Below are 25,391 nucleotides of genomic sequence, written 5' to 3' on the forward strand. Positions count from 1 at the left end.
AACAGTGTTGAGCACTCATAACAGCGATGACAGCAGAGAAGTCAGACCTGCACCGAAGCTGTCCCTGCACCCACCCCATGGGGAGAGCCAGTGCAGAAGTCCTAAAGAGGCTGAAACGAGGGTGAAGCACAAACCAGTGCTCCTCGTGCAATGGCAGCACACTGGCACAGGCTGCCCAGGGAGGGGTGCAGTCACCGGCCCTGGAGGTGTTCAAGGAATGGAGATGTGGCGCTGAGGGCCGTGGTTCAGTGGGCATGGCAGGGATGGGCCGACGGTTGGACTAGATGATCTTGGAGGTCTTTTCCAACCTTAATGATGCTATGAAAGAGTCAGGGAAGCCTCATGTCACCTGGCTCCCCATTTCATCAGCCTGACACAGCGCAGCATCCCAGCCGTGTTCTTGATGAACTCACTCTGGTTGGGCAGACACCAAACTTTAAGGGCTCTTTTCTCCCTAAATCTTTCTGGAAGGCAGAAGGGTCCTCTGTGGCCACTCGTCCTTAGGGACAGTCTTCTGCAAAAGCCTCGAGGGGATCTGCAGGCTACAGGAAGGGCAGCAGCTCAGCAACAGACAGGAATTGAAACGAAGCCAGGGAGCAGCCGCTGAGCCAAACAGAAGAACTCTTCAGCAATAATAAACACTTTTTATTTACAAAAATAGTTTCCCCCCGCTGCAGTAAATAAATCTGATTAGTGTAAACAGCATTAACCTTCCGGGTTGAAATACACAAAACCTCTCCCCAGCGTCGGGCTTCCTCTCCTCACTGCTCCTCCATCAAACACATGGAACACAAAGAACTACCTGCAAGGGCTCGTGTCTCTGGCCCCAAAGGTGAGAAACAGAGATTTCATGTCTGATGGAGAAAAAGGTGAGATTTTGCCTAACCCCAACCTTCCTCATCTAGATCTCATGTTTTTATCTCCTGTCGCCGGTTTTCCTCCTCCCCAGTCCCGCTGCCTCCTGGTTCCTCTTCAGTGCATCCCCATTCATTACCCCGTGCCAGCAGTACTCCCTGTACTGACCGAGCCTTCAATTAGTTCCCGTGAATCTTTTTGAGAGTGGTTCGCCTGTTTCAAAGCGATATTCCAATCCATTGGGCCATCCGACTGTGACGAACCTCTTTGTGAATGACCACCGCTTTGCCTTGCACTCGCTTGAACCTCTGCTTTCAGGCAGATGTTGAGTTTGGAATGAAATCCATGTGCAGCGGGCTCCGTGCACACTCAGACGAATACTCTGAAATCAATCACGTGGAAAATTGCACTTACACAAACAGACACTTGTGTATGCATTTCAGGAGAGCAGCTGCTCCGCTGACAGAGGGACAGGCCCCAGAGCCTCAGCGAGGAAACCGACAGGAATCACAAACATCTATTAGTTAAAGATTTGGCTGTGTAAACAAATCGGAAGGCTGAAATTACGGAATCAGTCGGAGCATAAATATTTTTTGCTTCGCTCCGTAGCTGCACAGGAAGGCCAGCAAACCATCACCTTTCCACCTCCCCAGTAACAGCCTCAGGAGAGCAGAGGGGCACGGTCAGTGGGGATAATGGAGATGGTTGCAATTGGGGATCTTAGTGATCTTTTCCAACCTTAATGATCCTACAATCAACAGCATGGAATTTAGAGGCTCCCATATTACAGTTCTGCTTTCCTCATAGTAGCGTAGGCAGTAATTTCCATGATGAGAAGGTCTAGCTGTGTTTGGTACAACCCCCACTCCCGAGGCTGAATCTCCATTCAGTTTCACACGTTGAAGGCACAGGGGATGCTCCTTCACACCAAGCTCTCTCTTTCACACATCAGTCTTGAGAAAAAATCCTAGTTAAAACCACGTAATCCTCATTGTTTCCCTTTGTAGGCAGCTTCATCTGATGTGTCTGGAGTCTGCTGAAAAAGGAAGAGGACTAATCTTGCTTTTCCCACCACCCCTCGTGCTGCAGCAGGGCATTGGTGGGATTTGTTTTTCGGTGTTTCTCAAAGCTCTGTCCAAGAGTGTGTGTGTGTGTGTGTGCAGTGCTATTGCTGCAGCAACACGTGGCTCAGCAATGCAGAGAGCTGCAGGCAGCACAGGCTGCACTGGAAACCCCGGTGAAGCCTGCAGCCTGCCCGGCCTTTGGGGGACGTGACATACGGTGGGAATTCAGAATAAAATAAAAATCAGGGTTCTGTTTGGAGACGGAGGAAGAATATAGGGGAAAAAAAAAAAAACAACAGGTAAAAATAGATTATAGAGAATAATAGAAAGAGGAAAAAATGAAACATGCTTTGGCTATCAAATTTAGGGCCAAGGACCACTGCCTTAGAATAATAGAATCACAGAATCACTGAGGTTGGAAAAGACCTCAGTCCAACCATCCACCTACCACCAATCCTGCCCACTAAACTGTGTCCCTAAGTACCACACCTACGTGTTTCTTGACCAGCTCCTGGGGCAGTGGCCCCACCGCCTTGTTAGAGCCTGAGAGAGAGAAACCCTCCTCAATTTATCCCCATCCAAAGGCAAAAAGCTCTGCCAATTCCTCGGTCTGCAGCATCCTCACAGGGCCTCCCCAGCCACTCTGGGTACCCAGTGGCTCCCGGAGCTGCCACGCTCCATCCCAAACCTGACTGCTTGAAGGAAACCAGGTGGACTGACTGCTTGGGCTCTCCTTTCTCATTAAGCCCAGAGTTATTGCTGGACGCCTTGTTAGGTCTGCCCAAATTAATCTGCTGTGAGGGATGCTGAACAACCACCCCACTGGCACTTAGCAGGGCAGCAGCCCTGTGCACCGCGAGGCACCCCGCTGTCCTGGCCCTGGGGAGCGCTGGCCAAAAAGCCCATTACACACCATACCCTGCTTCCTTTTAATGTGTCACTGAGATGGAAGAAATATGTGTTTTATCTTCTCTGGGATAAACAAAACAGCTCTCTTACCTCATCGTGTAAGCTTGTAACTGTCTTCCCACATTAAACGCTTTGGGATAAATCTTTTTTCAGAAGGTCTCTGCATTGCTCCGTTTCTCCCGTGTACACCGATGGGCACAGACACAAAATAAACCCACCAGAACTACTGAACAGCACTGTGGGGCCGAGCTGATATCCCCTCATCTGTTTTCTATTTCCCCCTGCCCATGCTGCAGATATACGATCCAGTAAAATTACAGGGCAGGAAGTCACAAGGAGCAGCAATCCAACTCTCAAGGAATAATTCAGCATCACTTAGTCAGATCGTCCACATACGAAAAAGGAAAAGGAGATAGAAAACAGCTCCCACAAGGCACTTCTAGCTCTCGCATGTTCTCATTTTGTTCCTTATCCCGCAATTCATCTTCTTTCTTTCAGCAAGCCAGCGATGAAGTAGAAAAACCCTAAGAAATCCTGGTCTGACGTATTGTTCTGGGGAGGATTCGTTTCCACGCACTGCCGCATAAGCAGCAGTGGAAAAGTCTGTGCCATCACTGGAGAGCAAACCACTTGAAGAGCAGTCTACAGACCTTAAAATGGATAAAAGCAAGTTGTTTCTGGCCCACTTCGCCTGATTTAAGGTCTGATAGACGCCCGATGTCAGCGCCGTAATCTGCTGGGCTTGGCCGCTGGCCACTTGGTAATGCAGGAAGAGAGCAAACGTTGGAGCATCCCGAGCCAAATTACAGCAGACTGTTATTTTGGGATGCTAAGCTTTGAAATCTGAATTCATTTATTTAGTTTATTATGATATACTGAAACTTCCTTAAAAAAAAAAAGGGGAGGGGGGGGGTAGCAGTTAATTTCTGTTAAATACACCAAGCAGATGAAATCACTCCCTGCCAAGAAGATATTGCAACTACATTAGGTCAATAAACCATCTCGTAATGGGTCATGCATAGCCCGGAGGCTGCTCCTGCTGTCCTATAGACTTTGGATGAATTTCAGCTCGCTGAAACCGTGACAGAACTCTGACTTGAAGACGAACCTCAGAACAGCCCCCCTCAGCTCAGCACCATCATTTCTCCAGCAAGGCTGCAGGAGCCGTTTTCCCCTCCACCTCTCCATCAGAACAACGTGATGCACTCAGCGTGACAAAGCGGCTGCTGCCCCTGCCATCGTGTCTTGGTACAGTTCACATGGTATTAATGAAACACAGGCACAAAAAGACATTAGAGCAAGAAAGTGCGAGAACGTTCCCCACTGTGTATTTTGCAATATGCTACCCGCATTTCTGAAGGAAACTCAAGGGTTTATGTAAGCCCTGTGGGCTCTCACAGTTAGGAGCATGCTAAAAATATTTACAATTACAGCGTTGGGAAGCCAAGGACAGTGCTGGGAGGACAGTAGAGTGTTTCTCAGGGCAGAGGGCAAAGGTCACAATGTCTCACTTGAGCCACATCTTCAACAGCAGGAAAAGATGCTGCATCTAGGAGAAATAGAAAGAGTGTGAAACAAAAACAGCTTTCAGCTATTTCACATAGCATTTGCACAGCCCTTTGACGTGCTGAGGGAGCTGGGATGGGTCAGTCTGGAGAAGAGGAGGCTCAGGGCAGAGCTCACTGCTCTCTCCAGCTTCCTGAGAGGAGGTTGGGGCGAAGTGGGGGTCAGCCTCTGCTCCCAGGTAACAGCGATAGGACGAGAGGGAATGGCCTCCAGTTGCACCAGGGGAGGGTCAGGTTGGGTGTCAGGAGAAATTTCTTCTCTGAAAGAGCATGGCAATGTACAGGCACAGGCTGCCCAGGGAGGTGGCAGAGTCGCTGTCCTTGGAGGAGTTCCAGAACGTGGAGATGTGGCACTGAGGGACACGGTCAGTGGGCATGGTGGGGTGGGATGGGGTCAGACTTGGGGATCTGAGAGGTCTTTTCCAACTGTATTGATTCTGTGATTCCATGACCCACCTCGGGTCTGTGTGACCACAGATGTGACATCCTAGAGGACCTGCAAAACCGGAAGGGAGGAAGCTGAGCACCCCATTTCTTGGCATGACAAAAACCAGTTGAGCAGGGAAATCACCTTCCCAGGCGCAAATCACCTTCCCATTGGTAAATTCAGACAGATGCTTTTTGGGAGTAGGGAATCTTGCACCAAGCCAGGCCTGGGATGGGGAGATGGACAATGGGAAGATACAGATGTCCCATTTCCCACTGTCTGCTTTGGGTAGCTGCATGCCAAGCAGAGCTTTACCCAGTAACGTGGTCCTGGGGCATTGCCACCCATATACATGCACACATGTATATGAGACAGAAACACATGCACTCATAGGCAGGTATGGAGGGCTCCTCATCGCTGCAAGGAATCACGGGGGACATATGGCTTCATTTAGTCGCAGTGGTTTTGTAGTTACAGTCGAGTAGATAACATGACAAGGCTCGTAATCATTTCTGAGAGGGAATGATTTAGTAATGCAGTCTACACAGCTTGTAAAGGCTCCTTGATAAAGGGCCAGGAGAGCTGGAACAGTTTGGATCCATTTCCTTACCGCTGCTGAGAACGAATGTTGCAATGCGTTAGGAGGGCTGAATGGAAAATAATTGCCTTCATTATGCAAGTTCAACGTACAGACATGTGTTCCTGGATAAACCGCTTCTACAGCTAGCCAGGTCCACGCAGTTCCTTCTCTGTAGAATGCAAGGAGCGGTGTTTTCCATGGGTTTTGCTCAGCTACTGGGGCAGGCACGTGCTGCTTTATCCAGCAAGGCATGCACGCGTCTTTGACATCCACGTGCACTTGGGTTTGTGGCTTTTTACAAGAGACACAGGTGTGGGAATAGGTCTGGCAGGGGATGTCCGAGCATGCTCCAGGAGCTGGGCATAGCCACAGCTGGGAGAAAGTGGAGACAGGGATTTTTATGGGATAGACAACACGTTGTAAAGATGTCTTGGGCCAAATCCAGCTCCTCTTGCTCAGGCAAAGTGACCTCCTGATTTCAGTGTGCAAGGTAAACAGAACCCGAGCTTTTGGCATTGACGGGAGGAGTCACAGAAGTTATTTCTTCATGCGATACAATAGGACTTTGTATTAGAATTAGCCCCAAGTGCCTGGAAATCTGGAATTCAAATGAAGCAAAACCTCACTACAACTAAAGAGCTGCTTAAAACCAAAGTCATTTCCACTACTGCTCCTACAAAGCGGCATTGCCAGCTACTAAGAACATGAATAAATGATGCTCTGACCTGGGAGGATGCCAGCAGGATTAGTCTGGCAGTTGCAGCACAACCACGGCAGACAAATTTCTTCATTATTAGTTTTTAATTCTTCTACGTCTGCCTTTCACAATGGTTTGGCACCATCCGTACTCATCACTCCGACTCTCAAGCTGGCAAGCGGACGCGTTTGCTTTCTCCTTTCAATACACGGGAGGGATGACGGGTTAATTGACACGAGGAGGAGCGCGGGGAGCTGCTGCGGAGCCCCATCGCAGCGGGAAGCAGGGCTCCCTCCTCCAGCTGCTGCAGGAGAGACGTTTCGTCCATGAGCAGGAACAAATATTTATCAGACAGCCTTTCCAGTCATATGGTCCTAATCCTCGCAGCAATGCGAAACTCCCAGGATGAGGTCATGGTTGTTTAATCGCAAATCTCAAACTGTACTTTTTTCTTCTAGAGGCCAGGTCAGGTAGGTAGGAAAGCTGAGAGCAAAGCACAGGGTTCAGGGGATGTGATTATGTGCAAATGCACACCCAAGAACACGCACAAAGTCTTGCTCCGGGGCACAGCAAGCTGCCGGGATGCAAGATAGACATTTCCAGCACCCACACTGTTGCTGTGAATTTTCGAGACTTGTCAAAAATTCCAATTGTCGAGCTCCCCGAGAGCTCTTTTAAACAAACAAACATTTTCCAAAGTGAAAAATGAAGTAAAATTAAATTGTTTAACAGACTCCCAAAGATCCTCCCAGCATATTATTGCTGGGAATACTTTCATAGGTGGTTGTATCTTCGGGTCAGCTCATTAGCCTTACTCTGGGCTTCAGTGATTTACACTTCAAAACAAGAATCAGGGAATTCCCCAGCCATTCTCCTCCAGGGACTTCTTGGAGCAGGATTTTCCCAAATTAGGAATTGTATCTGAATCCTACCAAGGTCTGAGCCAACAGGCTGACTTCTGACTCCTGGACAGACCCTTATTATTTTAGCCCAAAAGGCACTAAAAAAAAATATCTAAAAACATGAGACATCCGATGACATATTGCAATAGCAAGTTAAACACACAGACCAGCTATTCTCCTTCAGTCTTGTCCTTACGTAAAGAAGGCATGTCGTGCATTGGATAACACACCAAATCTCAGGGGATATTAAAACATGTGGCTCATCAGCATGCCACGCACAGCAGCACAGTGCCTAGGAAGGTCACCTCCAGCAGGACCAAACAAGGGCACGAGCACAACATGTCTCAGCCACGAGTGCTGCGCTGTCAGTTGGAAGGCTTCCCAGACCCCAGACAGGGAGAAATCTGGGTCTTTGCCAGAATAACCTGACAGCCAAGTCACCGTGCAGGTTGGAAAGACAGGTCACATCTCTAGAACCAGCCAGTTCCTCTGCAGCTTTCTATAAGACCGAGCAACCTGAATGCCACGAAGCCAGCAGCCTGCCAGCCTGCAGCCAAGCACCTCCCAGGAATCCTCAGTTTTCTTCTCTCCTTCTACCTCATCCCCTTTGGATCCATCAGCCGGGGAGATGAGCGGTGCCACAGGAACCAGACCTTTCTGCTAAATCCCTTCCAGATGTCCAGAGCCGCAAACACGTCCACCTCTGACAAGAGCCTAATGATGAGCTGCTCCCTGTTTGTCAGCAATGGCTACCATTTCCTGGCAAAAAAACTTGGTTCTTGCCCTCGCAACCTGTTGCAATGCTCACACCATTAAATTTCACACCATTCTTCAAATGCATTTTGATCGGTGCATGACTGGTGTATTGGATCTGCCCTGTATCCCTAGCTGCTCACAAGCTCAGGAGCTATTTCTCCAGGCTCAGTCAGCCTCAGACAAATCCGTGCTACACATAGTGGAGATTCCCGATGTTTGTCTTTTTGCCTTCCATTCATTTTAATTAATGGACAGAATTTAAATAGTGCCCTTGGCCCAGAAAGGCTTTTTCCATGGAAAGCATCAGGGATGGGCAGGCAGGGCAGACTGATGCAGCATGGGTCACCTCGCTTCCATCCATGCCACCACAAGGAAATGATATCCAGCAGCTCACCCACCTTGGCACAGGGGCTGCAGTGAGATGCCAAGCCAAAACTTGGGCTGAAGGCTCTGAGAACTTCTCTATTCACGTAGGTGCTCATTAGCGTAACCCCACTTGGGGAGATTTCTTCCTTTATCCTTTGAATTACACAAACCATTTCAGAACTTGATCCCCACGAAGTCTGGGCATCGCGTCAGCTTTAAGAAGCTGAAAATAGTGATGGGTTCTTTACAGTGAGCAAAAAAAACACTCCTCGCAGTCTGTCATTCGGAATTACAAATGTAAAATGAGCTTTTTTTGACATAATCCTCTTGATTTAAGCTTGTGGTTTCTGCACACAGTTTCCATTAACATTAGTGTAAGTCATCTGGGCTGGTCTCTCCCAGGTTGGCAGGACGAAAGGTTCAGGTTCAACTCATGGAGCTTTATCCCTCGTCCCTGGGTTTGGGGCTCACCTGGGCAGGATCCAGCCTGGGCTGCAGCCTCTGCGGTGGGGGTGAGGTGCACATTCCAGGCACCCAAAGCACAAGGGAAGGTTTGCAAATGCCTGTGGAAGCAGTGCTCCTGAGTGCAGGCTAGGAACAAGCACCAGGGATCTGCTAGATAAAGCAGAAAGCCAGACATTGCTTGCCTCTTGCACTGCAGCAGCTGTGGGCTGATGTTCTGCCTGGTGCCAGGCCAGCTCCAGCCCAGCTCCCACAGCAACGCACCACAAATGGGGGAAGTGGGAAACAGAGCAACTCAGCAAAATCCCAGGCCAAGAGGTTTGGTTGCAAAAACACAAGTGTGCTGTAAAAACAGAGAGCCATCTCATCAAAGGCACTGCTGCCTCATTTTAACCGGTTCCCATCACAGTCAGCCCAATGGCGATGCCACCAGCAGCAAACCAGCACCACCAGGAAATGGACATGCCCAACTGGTACTCACCAATCCCTACACATTGATGGAAGCTGGAGGCCTGGCCCGAACACTGGCCTGGGCCCCTGCACATCTTCATGGAGACGTTGTCACGTTTTTAGAGCAGATTGGACTTTCCCATTTGGTCGGCCCACTGGGAAAAGCGTGGCACCAATCTTAGTCCCTGGTGGTGTTGCCTCATGTTCTGCGTGGTCTGTGAAAAGCAGAAAATGAGGAAGAAAACATCCTAGCCGTTAAATATAAAGCATGTGGTGGGAGAGCAGAGTCAAAAGTGTACAAAGCAATGAGGGGACAAGCTAAGGCAGGTGAAATCCAGTCCATAAGACACTCATCAAGAAAGTTTCCTGCTAAGTCTTAGCTCAGACCTCTCTTTATCCAGAAAAACATTTTCCTTCCTTTCAAGGGCTATCGCATTTTTCAGAATAAAAAGCGAATGAAGGGCCTGATTTGGGGAACCTGAGCTTCTGTTTGAACCCTGTAAGCTCTTGAATAATTAGAGACACTCACTGGTATTACATTAAGATAAATGGTTCCATATAGTCCAAACGTAATCTGTACTCTTAGTCTCGGGGTAACCGTAGGAACAAAGAAACATTGTACAGAAATCTCTCCATCATCTTTTCATATTAGAAAAATGATGTGGTTGGTTTTGAAGATCAGTAGAGTTTGTTGCTGTTTTATTATTATTATGCATGTAGGCTATGAAGGAATTTGGACAATATATGGCTTGTGACATGCAAGAAATAAATTCGCCGCCGTTATAGTAATAATCAGGATTTCCATTCCATTCAGACCAGTGCTCGTGTATTATTCTTTCACATAGACACCCATACATGTATGTTTGCAACATGTGACCATAAATCATGTGCAAACACTGAGCAGCTGCTTGATGGCAGCCGGGATTAGCGTGCTGTGGCTGTGCAGCCCACAGCCAGCACAGCACAGCGTGCCTTGCCGATAGAGTAATGGGGCTCCTCGAGAAATATGGATATATGTGGGGTGAACCTAGCTGTGCTTTGTGTTTTAATGGGAGAGGTGACTTGCCTTGCAAGCCTGCACTCAGATGAGTCATACTGCACGCAGACAGTTTTGTTAGAAGAATACTTTCCAGTAATCACTCATCTGTCACTGTCTGCACTCCCAGAGCCCAGGTTCCCCAGCCACGTCCCCAGTGGGTGCATGGGGTCCAGTGCAGGGACATGGGGGGCAGCTGGCCCTGCGTGCTCACGCCATGGGATTTGTGCACCTACCTCCCAAAAGGGCAGCCCAAGGGGAGAGCAAAGCAACCCTTCCTCCAAATAAACTGCTTCCCTTGCACCTGGTTGGCTGCCCGTATTGCTAAGGACTGTGCCGTGGCTGCTGCTGATCAGTGTTGCGGCTGTGATGGGCATTTCCCTGCAAGCAGAAGTTACAGTGATGAAGATCAACATACAGGATATACATAAACATATAGTAATTGATAAGAAACTAAGGATAAATGCAGCAGATTCTTCAGCTTTTCAGCCCTGTTGGATAAAATACAGAAACAAATGTACCTGCATGCAGCAAGCAGTATACCTGGAGGACTCCTGGTGCAATGCAGCCTGGAGCCTCTTGCTGATGAGTTCCTGTCCAGCACAAGCATTAGAAAAGCTCCAGGAGAGCTGGCACAGACCTGCCTCCAAAGCAGGTGAACCTGGGGCTGCCAAGAGCATGTTTTTGCACACAGAGAGGGGAGTGGGTTGTGGAGGTGACAGAGGGAAGCCCACTTGGCAGCACTCATGGTCTGGGCTGTGCAGGAAATGTCCATCTCAGCAAGGCGAGGTGGGTCCACAAACAAAACATGGGAGACGTGGCAACATCCCCGCAAACATTTTCCACATCTCAGAGCAGACAGCTAGCGATGAATGAAAAAGCCCAAGTTCCACATACGTATGTGTTTGGGGGTTTTCTGTTTGCTTGTTTTTAAAGAAAAAAAAAACAGCAGCGCTTTGTACATCACCCTTGCCAAGGGGTAGCTCTAATTCATTCCTTTGGCCATTCCTGTTGAATTTTCCTCTCTACAATTTGCTAAACAGCCGCATTTCCATGGTTACTATGGCTCGCTACCGATACTCCTCAAACATACCGCACATTTTTGCTGGGGAGCCACGAACGCGGACACGATGCCGAGCCGGTCACGCTCACCCAACTGCCCCAGTGCTTGCAGCCACGGCAGGGCAATGGCAGAGCTGCAACCTTCCCCTTGCTTCGGGCACAGATGCCACGCAGCCACCTCACATGGACTGGAAGACTTGGCACTGGCCATAGGATTGCGCCGTGGGAGCCCCTGGCTGCCTGCCCTGGTTCATCCAGCAGCATCTCCTGCTAGGGAAGCATGGCCAGCTCCCAACCTCCAGCCCTTCCCTTGGTTTTGGCACACAAATACACACCCAAGCACACACACACGGATGGGTGGTTTTGCAGGCCGAAATTGCTGCGTTAAATTCAGATTATTATTATTTTTCTTTAACAAGCGATTACTAGTTCCCACCAAGAGATTATATATTTTCCTACTTTTGATGTCTAATAAGCTAATTTCAATCTAGAGGTCGTATAATTTCCGGCTTTTGAAGTCTAATGAGTAAATTACACGGAAACCTCTGCAAAGCACAGAACACGTTAACAAATGTATAGTCCCTTTGTCCAAGACTTCCAGCTTTAAATCAAATGCACAACAACCAGATGTTTTTCACATTACTGCATTTCAAGGTTTTACTGGAAGTGATCTCATCATACATACTTAATGTAGGTGTCCAACTGTGCGTGTTATTCATATCACGAATGAGACCTTGCAGCTTTAGGACACTGTGTGGCAAACACGAGTATTGTTTAAAGTGGATAAAGTTGAAGCTAAGCTTGCCACTGGGATATGAAGGAGACCAAATTGGACGCAATACGCTGATTTTGATGAGTGTCAGAAGCGAGGAAATTATATCGCTCAAACATTTGAGCTTATTGTTAGGAAACACTGAGCCACTGTTTCTGGGAAAGATATTGAATTTAGCCAATCTAGTAAATCAAAGACTTCTCTGTTTTTCTTTGAAGTAGGCAATTAACTGCAAATGCAAAAGATTGAGACCAGAGCAGACAAAGCTGAAACAAGAAGTATGTTTTTCAAAGAAAATCAAAAGAAAAAAAAAAAAAGCTTGCTTGCAAGGAAGGGTGGAATAATATTTCAGTAGGAAAACATTGCTTCACCACTTTTGAAGAAAATATATACAGTTAAGTTCGGGTCTGAACTTTCTGTTAGGAAGCGTGGCGAGACGGCAGAGCAAGGCTTCCTTCCCAGAGGAAGCAGCTCAGGCTGCACACTGCAGCTTCAGCTCCCTTGGTCATCAGGGGAATACCCACTGCAGACTCTGACCACAAAATACTAATTAGTCATCTACTAATTACCAGCAAGGAGCATGCTGAAGGTTGTTCACGTCTCGCTAAGGGCAACCTCCCACTGCTGGTTCACCACAGAAGAGCCCATCTTCTCATCAGCCACAGCAGCCTTCCTCCTGAGCAGGACATTGAGTTGGCTCAAGAACACAACAAGTCTCTGAGGAAGGATTCTCAGGGGCCATCGCACTCTTCTTGGTTCCTTCCTCATCTGGAAAACCCATGGGATCTCAGAAGGTGCAGAGGCATTTACACACCATGGGCTGCTCTGAACAAAGAGGCCATGGGAGGCAAGGAAGGAAGATGAGCAGCGTTTGCTTTGAGAAGTGGGTAGAATTATCTTTCCCTTCACACCAATTCATCCCAGCCTGCCCTGAAGCCATCCTCCTACGGAGTCCATGTTCCTGGGCCACTCTGCCACAGCTTTCTGGAGCATCTTTGATGGCTGAGGATCCCCAAGGAGGAGCAGCCAACAGAAGGGACACCATGGGCCCTTCCCACAGGGCCAGCTGGGACTCATGCTACAAGCAGCAGTGAAGCAAGACTTTGGTTTCCTGTTCCAGAGATGAGCGTTGCTCACCCCGTTTCCCAGCCCCTTCACACGGAAGGAAAAGAGGAAGTTGGAATGACTAATTTTTACCTTCTGCCACAAGAGGAGTGTCGAGGAGCTGCGAATTTGTGACTCTTACAGCCAGGTCTGAGCAGGGTGGGTGGGAGCTGTCCAAGTCTTGGTGCAAAACCAGGGATCACATCGGCACACGTGAGAAAAGAGTCACATTTAAATGAGGGGCTTTTCTCTTTTTATCTAAAAGAGTTTTCAAACAGATTAATGCGCCCTTTAGTGACACCTAGAGATGGCTCAAAATACATGGATAAATCACACAGACACAAGAAGAGCAAATTGTCCCACGCTGTACTTAGACCAGAGCTGAGGCCCTTGACGTGGCCTTGGATGTCAGTGAAAGCAGTGGGTCTGAATATGGGCGCTCAGTGAAGTTCCTATAGCAAACAGATCACTTTTTGGCACTAATTAGGTTAATACCCAACAGCAGCCGAGGCAATAAGGGGTGCTCTGCCCCGTACAGATGGCACAACCAAGGGCTTGGCTCTTTTCCTTTGCAAGAGGAATAAATTTGGCACAGTGCTTCCACCCCGCTCACCAACACCCTTCAATAATCTCTGCAAGCAGCATGCAGCAAGGAGAGTTTGCAAATATTTTTCACAGGGAGCACAATTTAATTTAGATCTGTAGCTCATTATGAAGAGAAGATAGAGACTGCATCCAATTAGTCTGCACTCGGTTCGTGTTCCAGTTCTTAAAAAGACCATGAAATCCCCATTCCCATCTGAGATGTACTGTTTGCATGTTGAATATTTGCAGAGGAGGTCTTGCAAGCCATCGGATGACTTTTGCAGTCCTCATTATTCCCATGCCAATTGCTGTCAATCATAACCCGCACTGTAAAATAAATAAATCCCACACCGCTGCAAAGGGGTCAGGAACCTGCTGGAGCTCTGGCATCTGCATCGTGCCACTCACCAGGGAGCGAGCTCAGCACAAAGCCCACTGCTACGGGAGTAACACGGCCCTGAACCACTCAGCATCCAGCATCAGCCCTGGGTCTGTGGTCCTGTGAAAATCTCCTCTGCTGCTTTTTGAGGAGAGCACGGTGCAGGGTGAGCACGCTGCAGGGCCAGCACACACAGTGCTGCTGTTGCACAAGTAATAATACCCGCTGTTTTGTTTGGTTGGGTTTTTTTTTGCTTAATCAGCAACTGGGTTTGGAAAATTAATGATAATAATCACAATTAAAAATTATGGTCAAAAGTGAGTTCGCTGGTTAAAGCAACTGCTTGATCCCTGGCAATCCCCCAGCGGGATATCTGCACAGTAATGTGCTCCTTTGCTACCTGTGATACTGAGAGCCCATAACGCAGGGAAAGCAATGCCCTGCCCTTATTACAAACACTTCTTAGCACCTGCACACAAACCTCCCGTCCTCTGCTTGCCCTGCTGCCTATTGATAGACATTACACACCATTGCGTATCAAAGAGTTCCCAGAATGAACTATAACACTGTTACACTTTTCTCTGAAATTAACTAGAGATGCGGGCATTAAATAATTTCAGTTTTGAGACAGCAGAAAGCCCCTGAAATCTCTTCTCCCCCTCTTTTGTTCTGTTAAAATAAAGGGAAGTGAGGGCTGAGGACTCCCCTGGGATCAGCTGTGCAGACTTGAGAAGCAGCTGCACCCTCTGCCGGGAGCTCCGAGTAGAGTCATGCAGGCAAAGCACACAATTTCCCGGCATGATGTTGTCCTGTATAAGAGGTTTATTTTCCTAGAGCACCCACCAGCCACCCCAAATGCAAAGACTTTGGGAGCAGAGGTTTCGCAGAGCCATAGCTCTCCCCTTTTTCACATTATAGCTGCTAAACCAAAGCTGTGTGTCTGAGCAGGGCCTTGCAAATGAGCAAGAATTTCTTATCGGAGCTGCAGGAGCATGCAGGCTGCCTGCAGACACTTGATTGTTTCCTAAAAGGAAAAAAAGGAAAAGACTTCCCTAGCCACCATTGCATCAAAGCAACAGAGCCTGGGGAGGATTTAATTAACCCTCACCAGCCAGCAGAAGGAAATAGCACAGCACAACAGGCTGCTTTCCAAGAGAAACCATACAGGAAAGCTATCAACAGCCCCAGCGATAAGATACGGGGCAGGGAATGAGCGTGGATTTAATGGTGCAAGAGGGATTTATTACAGATCCTCTCTTAATGGCACAACATCGTTATCATACCCAGAGTACACCTTCAGCTGCGGGTGGCTGATAGTGCCGGGAGCATTTACGGTATTGCAAAGGAGCAGTGTCACCCCATGTGTGCCAGGAGAACTGTGGATGTGCTCAGGGTTCAGCACAGATCCTCAGCTCTGAGGCAGCCAGAATGGAAGAGCTGCTGCTGGATACTCATTGCTAGTGTTTAAATGGGATGTTCCTTCTAGATAAAGCAAGAATTAATTCGGGTGACCTGACCAGCCAGCCCTGGCCGCAGCATTTGTGCCTCTTTGCTCGGAGGAGCGTGGGCTCATGTTCTGGCTCATCCATGTAACCACATCACTGGTGTTACAGCTGGTTAATGTCTCACCATCACTGGTGGTCAGAGCTTGGAGCCAGCTCTGCCTTCAGAAGCCTCCACCCCAACAGTGCCTACAGAAGCAGCTCCTTCGCTGCTCATCTCTGCTCATGCAAAAGCATGTGCAATAGAAATATGTGTATAAGAGAAATACTATTTAGACAGACCTCTAAATAGTAGCAGGAAGGAGAGGGGCTTCCCCCTGAACACGTTTGAGAGAATGGCTGCTTTTCCCTAACCACAATCACGACAGCAAGGAGGGATTACTTGACGTAGAGTCAGCAACTTTACCCACCAACACTAAAAATACCCTTGAATGGGCAGTGGAAATGCAATAGCTGAAACACTTTGCTGCAGTTTAGGCTAGACAGTGGTTGGTAATGGTATGGTTTCCACCCCAAACCCTGCCAAGGGGCTGCTCACCCATGGCCCTCATTTCTGCAGGGGCAGAGCTCTGCCAGCCCCACCAGCTCTGCAGGGATCCTTGTCCTTTCTGCCCTGTTTGTACTATAACACTGTCCCACGAGGCTGCAGACAGAGGTGGGACCCCTAACTCTGGAAGTCCTACATCTAGGCTGTGCCCTTCTCATTGTCCGAGCATTAAGGGACTGCTAAAACCTGACTCAGGCTTCGCCAGTACATTAATAAAGGCACAATAAATTCGAGGTGTTGGCTTCGGTCAGAGCTGCACACCAGCACAGGGCTTTATCTTCAGCTCACACCTGGCAAAGAAAGGCCATGCACTCACAGCATGATACAGACGTTCAATGACATGAAGCAGTGAGCCTGGTGGCCGGTCAGCTAGCACAGCCTGATGGTTTCCCAGCGATACTACAACAAAAGCTGCTCAGACAAAGCTCACTTCACCGTTGCCACAAAACTGCTCTTATCTCAGCCTACTCAAGTGGTCAGAAGCCTGATTATAGATTAAGAGCAATATGTTTTCCGTTGTGCCAGATTGATTTTCACCATGACAGCCCACACTAATTGCATGGGTAAATAATTCTACAGTTAATTTTTAAGACATAATTTCAATGTTAACGATGAGAACAAAATGTCTTTTCTATAATGACACTGTGCACAAAGCTCAGCTGGGAGGCAAAGGCCCAGCAGCGATTTGTTCCCAGGCTCAACGAGAAGGGCAAAGCCAAAACGTTCTTCAAAATAAATCTAGGAAGAGAACTGCAAACCCACAATTACCATCCTATAGCATTACGGAGAAATAAGTCATGTGGTTCTTGCTTATCCAATTCTCTGGGGCTGCACCCCCAAAGAAGAAGGGCTTTATGGACCAAGCAATCAGGTTTTGGACACTGGCTGCATCCAACAAAGCTGGAGCATGTGTAGAGGAGATGATGTGGCAAACCAGTCCTCTTACTGATGCTCCTACCCATGTGATTTGCTGCAATTTCCCACTAATTTCTCAGTTTTCTGGCTTTTTCTTCCAAAAAACTTAATTTAAAAAAATTAAACCATTATACCGTTTGTAAGATGGATGTACCACAGACTGTACCTGACTTTTACCTAGAAAATGAAGCTTGACATGCCTTGCTTACCATCTGCTCCTTCTGCTCACAAGATGTGGAATAATTCTGAGCTGCTTCTGTACACATCTGCCAGGCCCCAACTTGGCAAGGCCAAGCACCCAGTGGAAGGCCCACGTTCATTTCCTTCTCTGAGTCTCAGATGTCTCTCCAGACACCCATAGAAGGAGCTTGAGCAGACAGTTCAGCCATTTAAAAAGTCGTGGTACTGCAGAGCACAGAGTAGAACAGTTCTCTTATCGCCTCTAATGTGCTCTAACCATCATAGAACCAATTTAAAAGTCATATGGATTATAGCACTCAGCAGTTATAAGTGATTAGTAACCCAGTTAAACCTTAGTTTAATTAGTCCCCTTAAATTCTGGAACACTGTCCTGAAAGCCATACAAAGAAGCAAGGGAACCAAAAGTCTCCTACCTGCTAGGTGGGGCCATCGTCTACTTGGGGGAAAACGTGGTGAGGAACCAAAACGTCATCACCACCAGCACAAACACCACACCTAGCTCCTCCATGAGGCCTGTCTGAAGGGGAAAAGTAGGTAAGAATGACGCTTCTCTCCTTTCAAACCAAAGTGGCCATTATATTGTGCTCACAAGTCAAGCATGAAACGGTTCGGACTGATGCTAGAGGCACACAGCAAGGCACCAATGAACCCAAAGAATTCCGATAAGTGAACTCCATCCTTCTCCAAAGCCTGCAAGCTGTGAGCATCGTCAGCCCTGAGCACCCACCTGTGAGCCCGATCCTGTCACAGGGGAGGAAGTGGTGCAACTGCAGCTCCCAGGGCCGTGCAACTCCGCGGTTATCCCATATCCTTCTGTTGGTGTGTGCTAAGGGCCCGGTCGGGTTCTTTCACAACCACACCTCCGACTGTTGGATTAACGCCTCCATTGCCCAACGCAGGAATCCCACCAGCGTCGGTTCACAGCCCCATTGCCCAACAGGCCAGGTCTGCAGCTCCCCTGGGAGAGACATGGAACGCACTGAGAAGACTGAACTACTGTAACACGAGCTTGAAAACTATTTTTTTTCTCTTTTTTTTTTTTTAAAGGGTACTCTACCAGAATTGCATTAGATTTGCCATTGTAGCAAATAATATTTTGACATGGTTTAGACAGAACAGAATAAGATACAATATAGTTAGTATCTCTCACAAAGGAAATTTTAAGAACATACACAGCTACAAGCAATGTGAAGTAAATTCTGTAACAAATGAGATGGGAAAAATGCACAAGTGGGGCCTTGGGGCAGAACCTGGCATTGCACCACCTCCTGAAGAGAGATTCTGGGCTCTGCTGTCCTCCAGCAGTTGTCTGGGGATTGAAAAGAGGTGAGAGACAGCAGCCATGGAATTTTGTTGGCATGCACGAACACTGTTATACAGACAGGTGCAGCAGCTCTAACGAGTTCTGGAAGTTCCAAGTAGTTTAACCAAGACATGCAATCTAAGACCCAACAAATGCAGATGATAACCTGAAGTGCGCTGAAGTCCAAGGGGAAGTGAGGGACCTGGGTCATGGAAAAGCACGAGCTGGCTTGTGAGACTCAGGGCACTTCTTGCTGGGAGGATGCAGCTCTCCATCTGAGCGCTTCAGTAGCTGGAGAATGAAGGCAAGTAAGCCTGGAAACAACACATTTATAGAAATATTCGTTTGGTGGCTACAAGTGTGAAAAACAGCATTTCCTTCTGGCAGGACAGAGGAGAAAGCAGCAGGGAGAAAATCACTGAAGTCGCTTGTAACAACGCCAGGGAAGACCAAAATATTCCAAGGGGCTAATATTGGCTTTAAATGAAAAAATGAAAAAATACTGGCTGTAAAAAGCTTGGAAGCACAGGGCAGGAATTTGTCTCCAGCTGCTTGTTGCACGGAGTTTTTTGGGAAACACAATGTGCAAATGCTCTTTGTCAGCTAGAAGCTCTTGGTAACATCTGTTTCTTCTCTGAACAAAACATGCTGGCCTTCCAGAGGTCACTGTCACTTGGAGTATTGGATAGCTTATGGGAAAGTTCCATGACTTCTTTAAATTTCGTGTTAACTAAAACGTATTCATAAAGAAAACCTAATGCCCTTTCGTAAGAAATATGGAAAAGCCGAATGGAAGGGACAATTAAAAGATGTTAATCAGCTTGTCTAATAGTTCAATAGCTGAAGTCAAGCAGATGCTAAATGAACCATTAGAAAACTAATTAGATTTTTTTTTAAACTCCATGTCAGTTATGCAATGCAACTGTGGTTTGCAACCATCCATTTCAGAATCTGAAGAGGATTTAACAAGAATGTCATTGTCAAGAAGCAGGGCTCCGGTGAAAAGACTCCATGGATTTATGTCCAAACTAGGTGAAAATATCAGATAAACAGGAAAGACAGATTTCTATGCAAAAGCATCTGCACTTCTTAGCCTAAGTGAATATTGGTAGTACAACAAGCGTTACACCTTCATGCATTCTCTGCTGTGCTGTTAGAAAGCCGCAATGGGCACATACACCTGGGGAGGAGGTACTGGAGCCAGCAGGGAAGGACAAACTGGTGATGCCCACAACACACAGTTCACAGAGTTCCACCAGTCTTTTCCCCATTAGCTGAATCCTCTGGATCATATTCTTGGTTCCTACCATTTTTGGCCTAAACATGTCCTTGCTTCAGGAAGGAGAAGAAAAAGCATTAAGAAATGGTTCAACCAGAGCTTCCTGAAACACGGGATTGTTCGTTTCCATCTGTTAATGTGTGCTAAGACACCCGTTGCTTTACCTGTCTTTCCCAACCAGCCCTAAAAACCGTTATATTTTGCAGATGTCTCCAGCACCTAATATGGTCTGCTCGGAGTTGTAACACTTTGCTCAGGACTGATTGGCCAACACAACAGACTCACACTTTCGAAAACACATAAATACTACAGAGAGCTACTGCAGGACGTCTTTGATCCGCTCAAAGGCACAAGATGCCAGCCCTCAGCCTCATCGCCCTGGTCAGCCTGGTGTCCACTGGTGAGTTGGGACTGCTGTGGTGTGGTTTGGCTTGGGTGTGTTTAGGCAGTCACGAATGAATTAGCAAAATTAATTTCAACGTGAATAAAGCTAAGCTCTTTCAGTCTGCTTTTATGATGAGCTATAGTAACGCGTGCTAGTATAGCTGCTACAAGAATTAGAAAAGGGCGTGTTTTTACAGACAGAGCTATACTGAAGTGTTTTGGTTTCATGGAAAAGGCAAGTAGTTGGCATTACTGCAGAAACTAATATTGGAAATCTATGTCTATAGCTTGACTTTCTTTTACCGTATGTACCTTATAAAAATCAAGACTTCCAGGAAAGGGGTCAAATGTGCGTACCAGGTTGTTCAGTGTTCTTATAGCTATAGTTTGTGGCATTATGAAAGCCCACAAACCATCACTTACCCGTAATTAAGGAAGAAACCTCTCTTCTGTGGCAGAAATCTTGACATCCTCCAATCTTAAACGTCGCATCCTGCAGCTTACCACTTTCTGTTGTACGGCACTAACACGTTCCTATTTTTTTTTTTCCTGTTTTCCTCTTCTGTGCGGGCAGTTTTTGCCAGGCAGTGGGAGGTGCACCCTCCCCAGCAGCAGGGCGGGCACTGGGCGCAGATATGCAGCGGGAACCCTTTCAATAGAATCCGGGGCTGCGACAAATACGGCTGCGGCAATTACGGAGCCAGCAGGTAACGGGGCGGGCAGCGGGGACCCGGAGCAGGGAGCACGCGGTGGCTTTCCTGCACCAAAAGTTCACAAAGAAAGAATGAGGTTTAACCAACCTTTAAAACCTTATTTTGCCAAGATCTAAGAACAATACACAAAATCACCAGTAGCCCCTTTCATCTATCATTTATTACTATTTCTGCTATACTTTAAATGAAAGAGAGCTTTCCTATGCTTTCTCTTTTTCATTTTGAGATGTGACATAGCAATCTCACTAAAGGACATCAGTATCATTTTGTTTAATGGATGTATGGGTAGAGAAGAGAGATCACTACGTAAACTAGCAGGCTGAGTAGCAACAGCAACGGAAAGCGTTCTAAGGACTAGTGTAATTCATTCTTGGTTCTTACAGACCAGATGCTTAACTAGCAATCATCCACAGAGCTTATAGGAAGCCCTGCAGGTTACTTTACACAAGCTAAAGATCTGCAGACACCACTGTCTTCACGTAGGCACCTTGTAACAGAGAAGGTAATGCTGTCCTAAAAAATGCTTCTCTCCCCAGGCCCTTCCAGCTCAGGATATTCCAGGATTCTACTATCTCCAGCACACAACTTAAGAACTGCTAAGTGAGAAAACGCCAAGTATACGATTCTATTTGACATGGCACAGGTGCATTTTGGAGTGGGACAGGGGTACTATAACTGTCCAAAGTGTCCCATGAGTTTGGGAGAATTAAAAACATTCATTAAAGATTGAAGTTGTGCCCCCCTTTAAAGTGGGTCATACGAATACAAACACTTTGCAGTAAAAATATGATTGAAACCACTAACTTTTCCCAATTTCATTGCAGATTGAAAACCTTATGTTTTTAGAGAAGCTTCATACACGGTGCTAGGTGACCTATCTATACTATTAGGCCTGACAGATTGCATAATTAGTTAATTATGTCTTCAGACAGGGCAAAGGAGAAATACACAGGGGCGTGGATGTCATCTGCACTGATGGAGCAACAGTGTATGCTCCCTTCAGCGGCCAGCTGTCCGGACCCATTCGATTCTTTCATAACGGAAATGCCATTGATGATGGAGTCCAAATCAGGGGGTCAGGCAAGTAATAACAGCACATATGTCACAAGGCAGGCACAAGCAATCTTCTTTACTTCAGTAAAGTTATTTCCGCACCTCTTTGAGTCAAGCAGAGTGCTGATTTAGTCTCTCTAGTTCTTATACTGAAATACAACTACACTGCTGCTCAGAAATACCAAAAGCAGCAGCAGGGTTCAGCCTTTTCCTTGGAGAGAAGGGAAGATGGGAGCTGAGAAACAGCTAGCAGAAAAACAACCCCAAGTCAAACAAAGGAAACAGTAAAAACAAAGCATCTGAAGTCCTCAGTTTTGCTGAGGATGTTTTCCTGTCCCTATTTTCCAACTCCCTCTTTTCCTTTTTCCCCTTTTTTTTTTTATAGGGACCCAAGTACTTTTAGGATTGTTGGTACCTTGACTCCATTTCTACTTCACAACTGTAGCCTCCAGTGACAGGCCAGTGAGGAAGATTTCCTGCACTCTTCCTCAGCACATGCAGCTGGTGTTTCCTGACCTTCCTCTCCCATCTTTTCCAGGTTACTGTGTGAAACTCGTCTGTATTCACCCCATCAGATACCACGGCCAAATCCAAAAAGGGCAACAGCTTGGAAGAATGCTGCCAATGCAAAGAGTGTTTCCTGGCATTGTGTCTCACATTCATGTTGAGAACTGCGACCAATCTGATCCTACTCATCTCCTCAAACCTGGTAAAAGAAAAAGGCAACAAGCATTTAAGTTTTATCATGAATGAAAATACGTTTAATTGCAAATAAGGATAATTTATTTACAGGAGTCTCAACAGGAGACAGTTGAGGAGATTTTGGTGATGATGTAGAAGGACTTAAGGACTTGGATCCCATTAGTGTAGGCATAGAATAAGAAAAAGGGTGAATCTTCTCCTACCCCTCAGTTTACACTCTGGTTTATAACTGTGATAATCCTCTTGTGCTTTTTTCCTCTTGGAAGCGTGTTCTTTAGATCAGCCCACCCTGAACACAAAGCATTAAGGTGTAGTTTGACGCATCCGTTCTACTTATGCTTCCAAAAGGGTGATAAGTTTTGTGGAGGATCAAACATCAACTGGACGTACAAGACGTAATTCCAGCACGTTCCCTCCTAACTAAAATGAAAACGTAGCAGTTGCAAATATGAAATACTTAAAACAACAACACTACCTTTACTTCCTTTTTCTGTATTTCGTAGATGTTGCACCACCACTCCCACAACAAGATTCTTACTGGGCAACAGTATGTGCTGGGAATCCTACAAACGAGATAAGAGGTTGTGATAGATACGGCTGCGGGTACTTTGGAGCTCCGAGGTACTACACTTTGAACACGTGGGGTTTCGTTATTGCTCTGTTGAAATAGAGTTGAACTCTGTTTAAGCTCTGCAAGCTCAGGTTGGACATGAGGGAACACTCACTACAGAGGTAATGCAGCACAAGAACAGGCTGCCAGCATTGCTCATGAAACCTCCATGCTTGGAGGTTTGGGGTTAGACAAAGCCATGGCTGACCTGGCATTGGGAACAGCCTCATCCCAAGCTGAAGGTGGGACTAAATGTTCTCCACAGGTACCCTCCAACCTGTGCTTCTGTGAATATAGAGTTCTGTTTCAAAGTTAGTGAGAAATGCATCTCCACCCATGCAATTTCCAAAGCTGTAAATCTAACAGAATATATAGCATTACCTTACCTACCAAAACAGAAATCCTACGGATTCTTCAGCCATGGTCAATCATGGCAGCACCATCTTAGTACTACTAACCTGTTTTCAGAACTTGATAAGCGACCTCTCTCTGCATAACGTCAGGTTTGGCAGAGACTTCTCTAATTACATATTTGCTTTCAGACGCAATGGTAAAGGAGAGAAGCACAAGGGCGTGGATGTCATCTGTGCAGATGGTGCAACAGTGTATGCTCCCTTTTCTGGTGAGCTGTCTGGACCCGTTAAATTCTTTCATAATGGAAACGCCATTGATGATGGAGTCCAAATCAGGGGATCAGGTATATGGCCGTTTACATTTATTTCATTTAACTGTTCGTTTTGTCTCGAGTTCATGCAGGATATGTTCCCTCACAGTATATCAGCAAAGTGCACATTTCCAGCTGCTGTAGCTTCACATGCATAAATTTCTGCTCCTTTCTTAGGGTGCAAATATAAACAACCAGTCTTAAAGACAAGGAGGGAAGATCTTGCCTTCATGAACTGTTATTTAGTTTTCTCTCTACAAGGAGAAAAAAAAAAATTGGTTGGGCTGCAAATTACATGAGAAAAAATTAAAAACAGGGAGCTTGAGTTCTGGATGATGCCTTCAAGCTCTTCTCTCTGCTAAAGCAAGAATTCACACTTTCTCTCTGTCCCTTCATTTTCCATTCCCTAACAAGCCAGCAACTCCGATCACTATCTCTATTTTTACAGTATTTTTGCTATTACTGCATTTCCAAAATTGCTCTCTCAGTGGAAAGGACCAGATTTTTTTCAAATAGAATTAGTACAGAAGAACAAACGTACATCATCTGATTTTTTTTTTTCCTTCCTCTTCTTTTTCACCAGGCTTCTGCGTAAAACTGCTGTGCATCCATCCCATCAGATACCACGGCAGGATTTCTAAGGGACAAGTCCTTGGCAGAATGTTGCCAATGCAAAGAGTATTTCCCGGGATCACGTCTCACATTCATGTTGAGAACTGCGATCGCTCCGATCCTACTGCCAACCTTGAAAGGGGGAAAGGGAGAAGAAAGTGAAATGGAAATGTAATAAGTTCTGAATAAAATACATCTCAGCATTCAAATGCCGTTTTTGTTCTCACATGGGTGGTCTAGCTCAGTGAAGGAAGGAAAATGTAATTACAAATAGAATAAAGTGTACACAGTAGGCACAACAATAGATTAATGATGCAATGTTTTGGGCCTTACTTAATATTGTAAGGCCCCAACATCAACATCTGTGTCAGGTACCAGCAAGGTGCTGTTTAAAAGTATCAGTAGTTGTGCATATTGTATCTTAGGCTAGTTTACAAACTTCACTGCATTTGGGAAAACAAAGTTACTGAAAGGAAGATTACTTCAGTTTTTGAAGGCACCTAAACTGAGAAAAATTAGAGGGAAATTTACCAGAACATTCCAAAAGGCAAGAAGATACTGTTTAGAATCGTCATACCACAACTGATATCTTTATAGATTGGCAAAAGGGACTCCAAAATAAACAATGAGATTTTGTTGGAATGTGCATTAAGAGAATCACGAAATGAGCAGTGACTCATTATAAGCTTCATCACGAGTCAGTCAATAAACCTGGAGGTGAGCTCACCCCCTCGTGTGGCAGAAGAGGTGCATTGCTGCAAGCTTCTAGCTGAAACCTGGACTTTCTGGAGAGACCCTATAAATCAAATCACCTTCATCCCTTGGTGTGGATCCTGTTCTTTACTTGGAGGGTTTTAGTTGCTTTAACATCAGACTGCATCCTTGCATTACACACTGAAGAAACGGATGCTTAAAAAGTAGAAACAATGCAGGTA

The 25,391-nt window shown here is 46.5% G+C and overlaps 1 protein-coding gene and 1 long non-coding RNA gene across 4 annotated transcripts; one reads left to right on the forward strand and one right to left on the reverse strand.

Annotated features, from left to right (window-relative positions):
- LOC110405242 lies at positions 625-20,668 on the reverse strand. 3 transcript variants are annotated; one of them, XR_002442761.1, is made up of 8 exons: positions 20,526-20,668; positions 18,606-18,753; positions 17,864-18,094; positions 17,550-17,653; positions 13,101-13,265; positions 10,306-10,450; positions 9,065-9,248; positions 625-4,377 (listed from the first exon to the last, which is right to left on the reverse strand). It is a non-coding gene; the product is annotated as an uncharacterized LOC110405242 (long non-coding RNA). The 3 variants fall into 3 exon arrangements; XR_002442762.1 differs by lacking the exon at positions 13,101-13,265; XR_002442763.1 differs by having other exon boundaries at positions 10,306-13,187.
- Positions 20,002-24,665, forward strand: LECT2 (leukocyte cell derived chemotaxin 2). The gene is made up of 7 exons (XM_021410385.1): positions 20,002-20,118; positions 20,677-20,809; positions 21,744-21,895; positions 22,407-22,577; positions 23,074-23,191; positions 23,723-23,877; positions 24,428-24,665. Exons 1-7 carry the CDS (start codon positions 20,073-20,075, stop codon positions 24,616-24,618), a joined length of 966 nt encoding a protein of 321 aa, XP_021266060.1. The 5' UTR covers positions 20,002-20,072; the 3' UTR covers positions 24,619-24,665.

This window comes from Numida meleagris, chromosome 12, assembly GCF_002078875.1.
Source record: "Numida meleagris isolate 19003 breed g44 Domestic line chromosome 12, NumMel1.0, whole genome shotgun sequence".
Lineage (NCBI taxonomy): Eukaryota > Metazoa > Chordata > Aves > Galliformes > Numididae > Numida > Numida meleagris.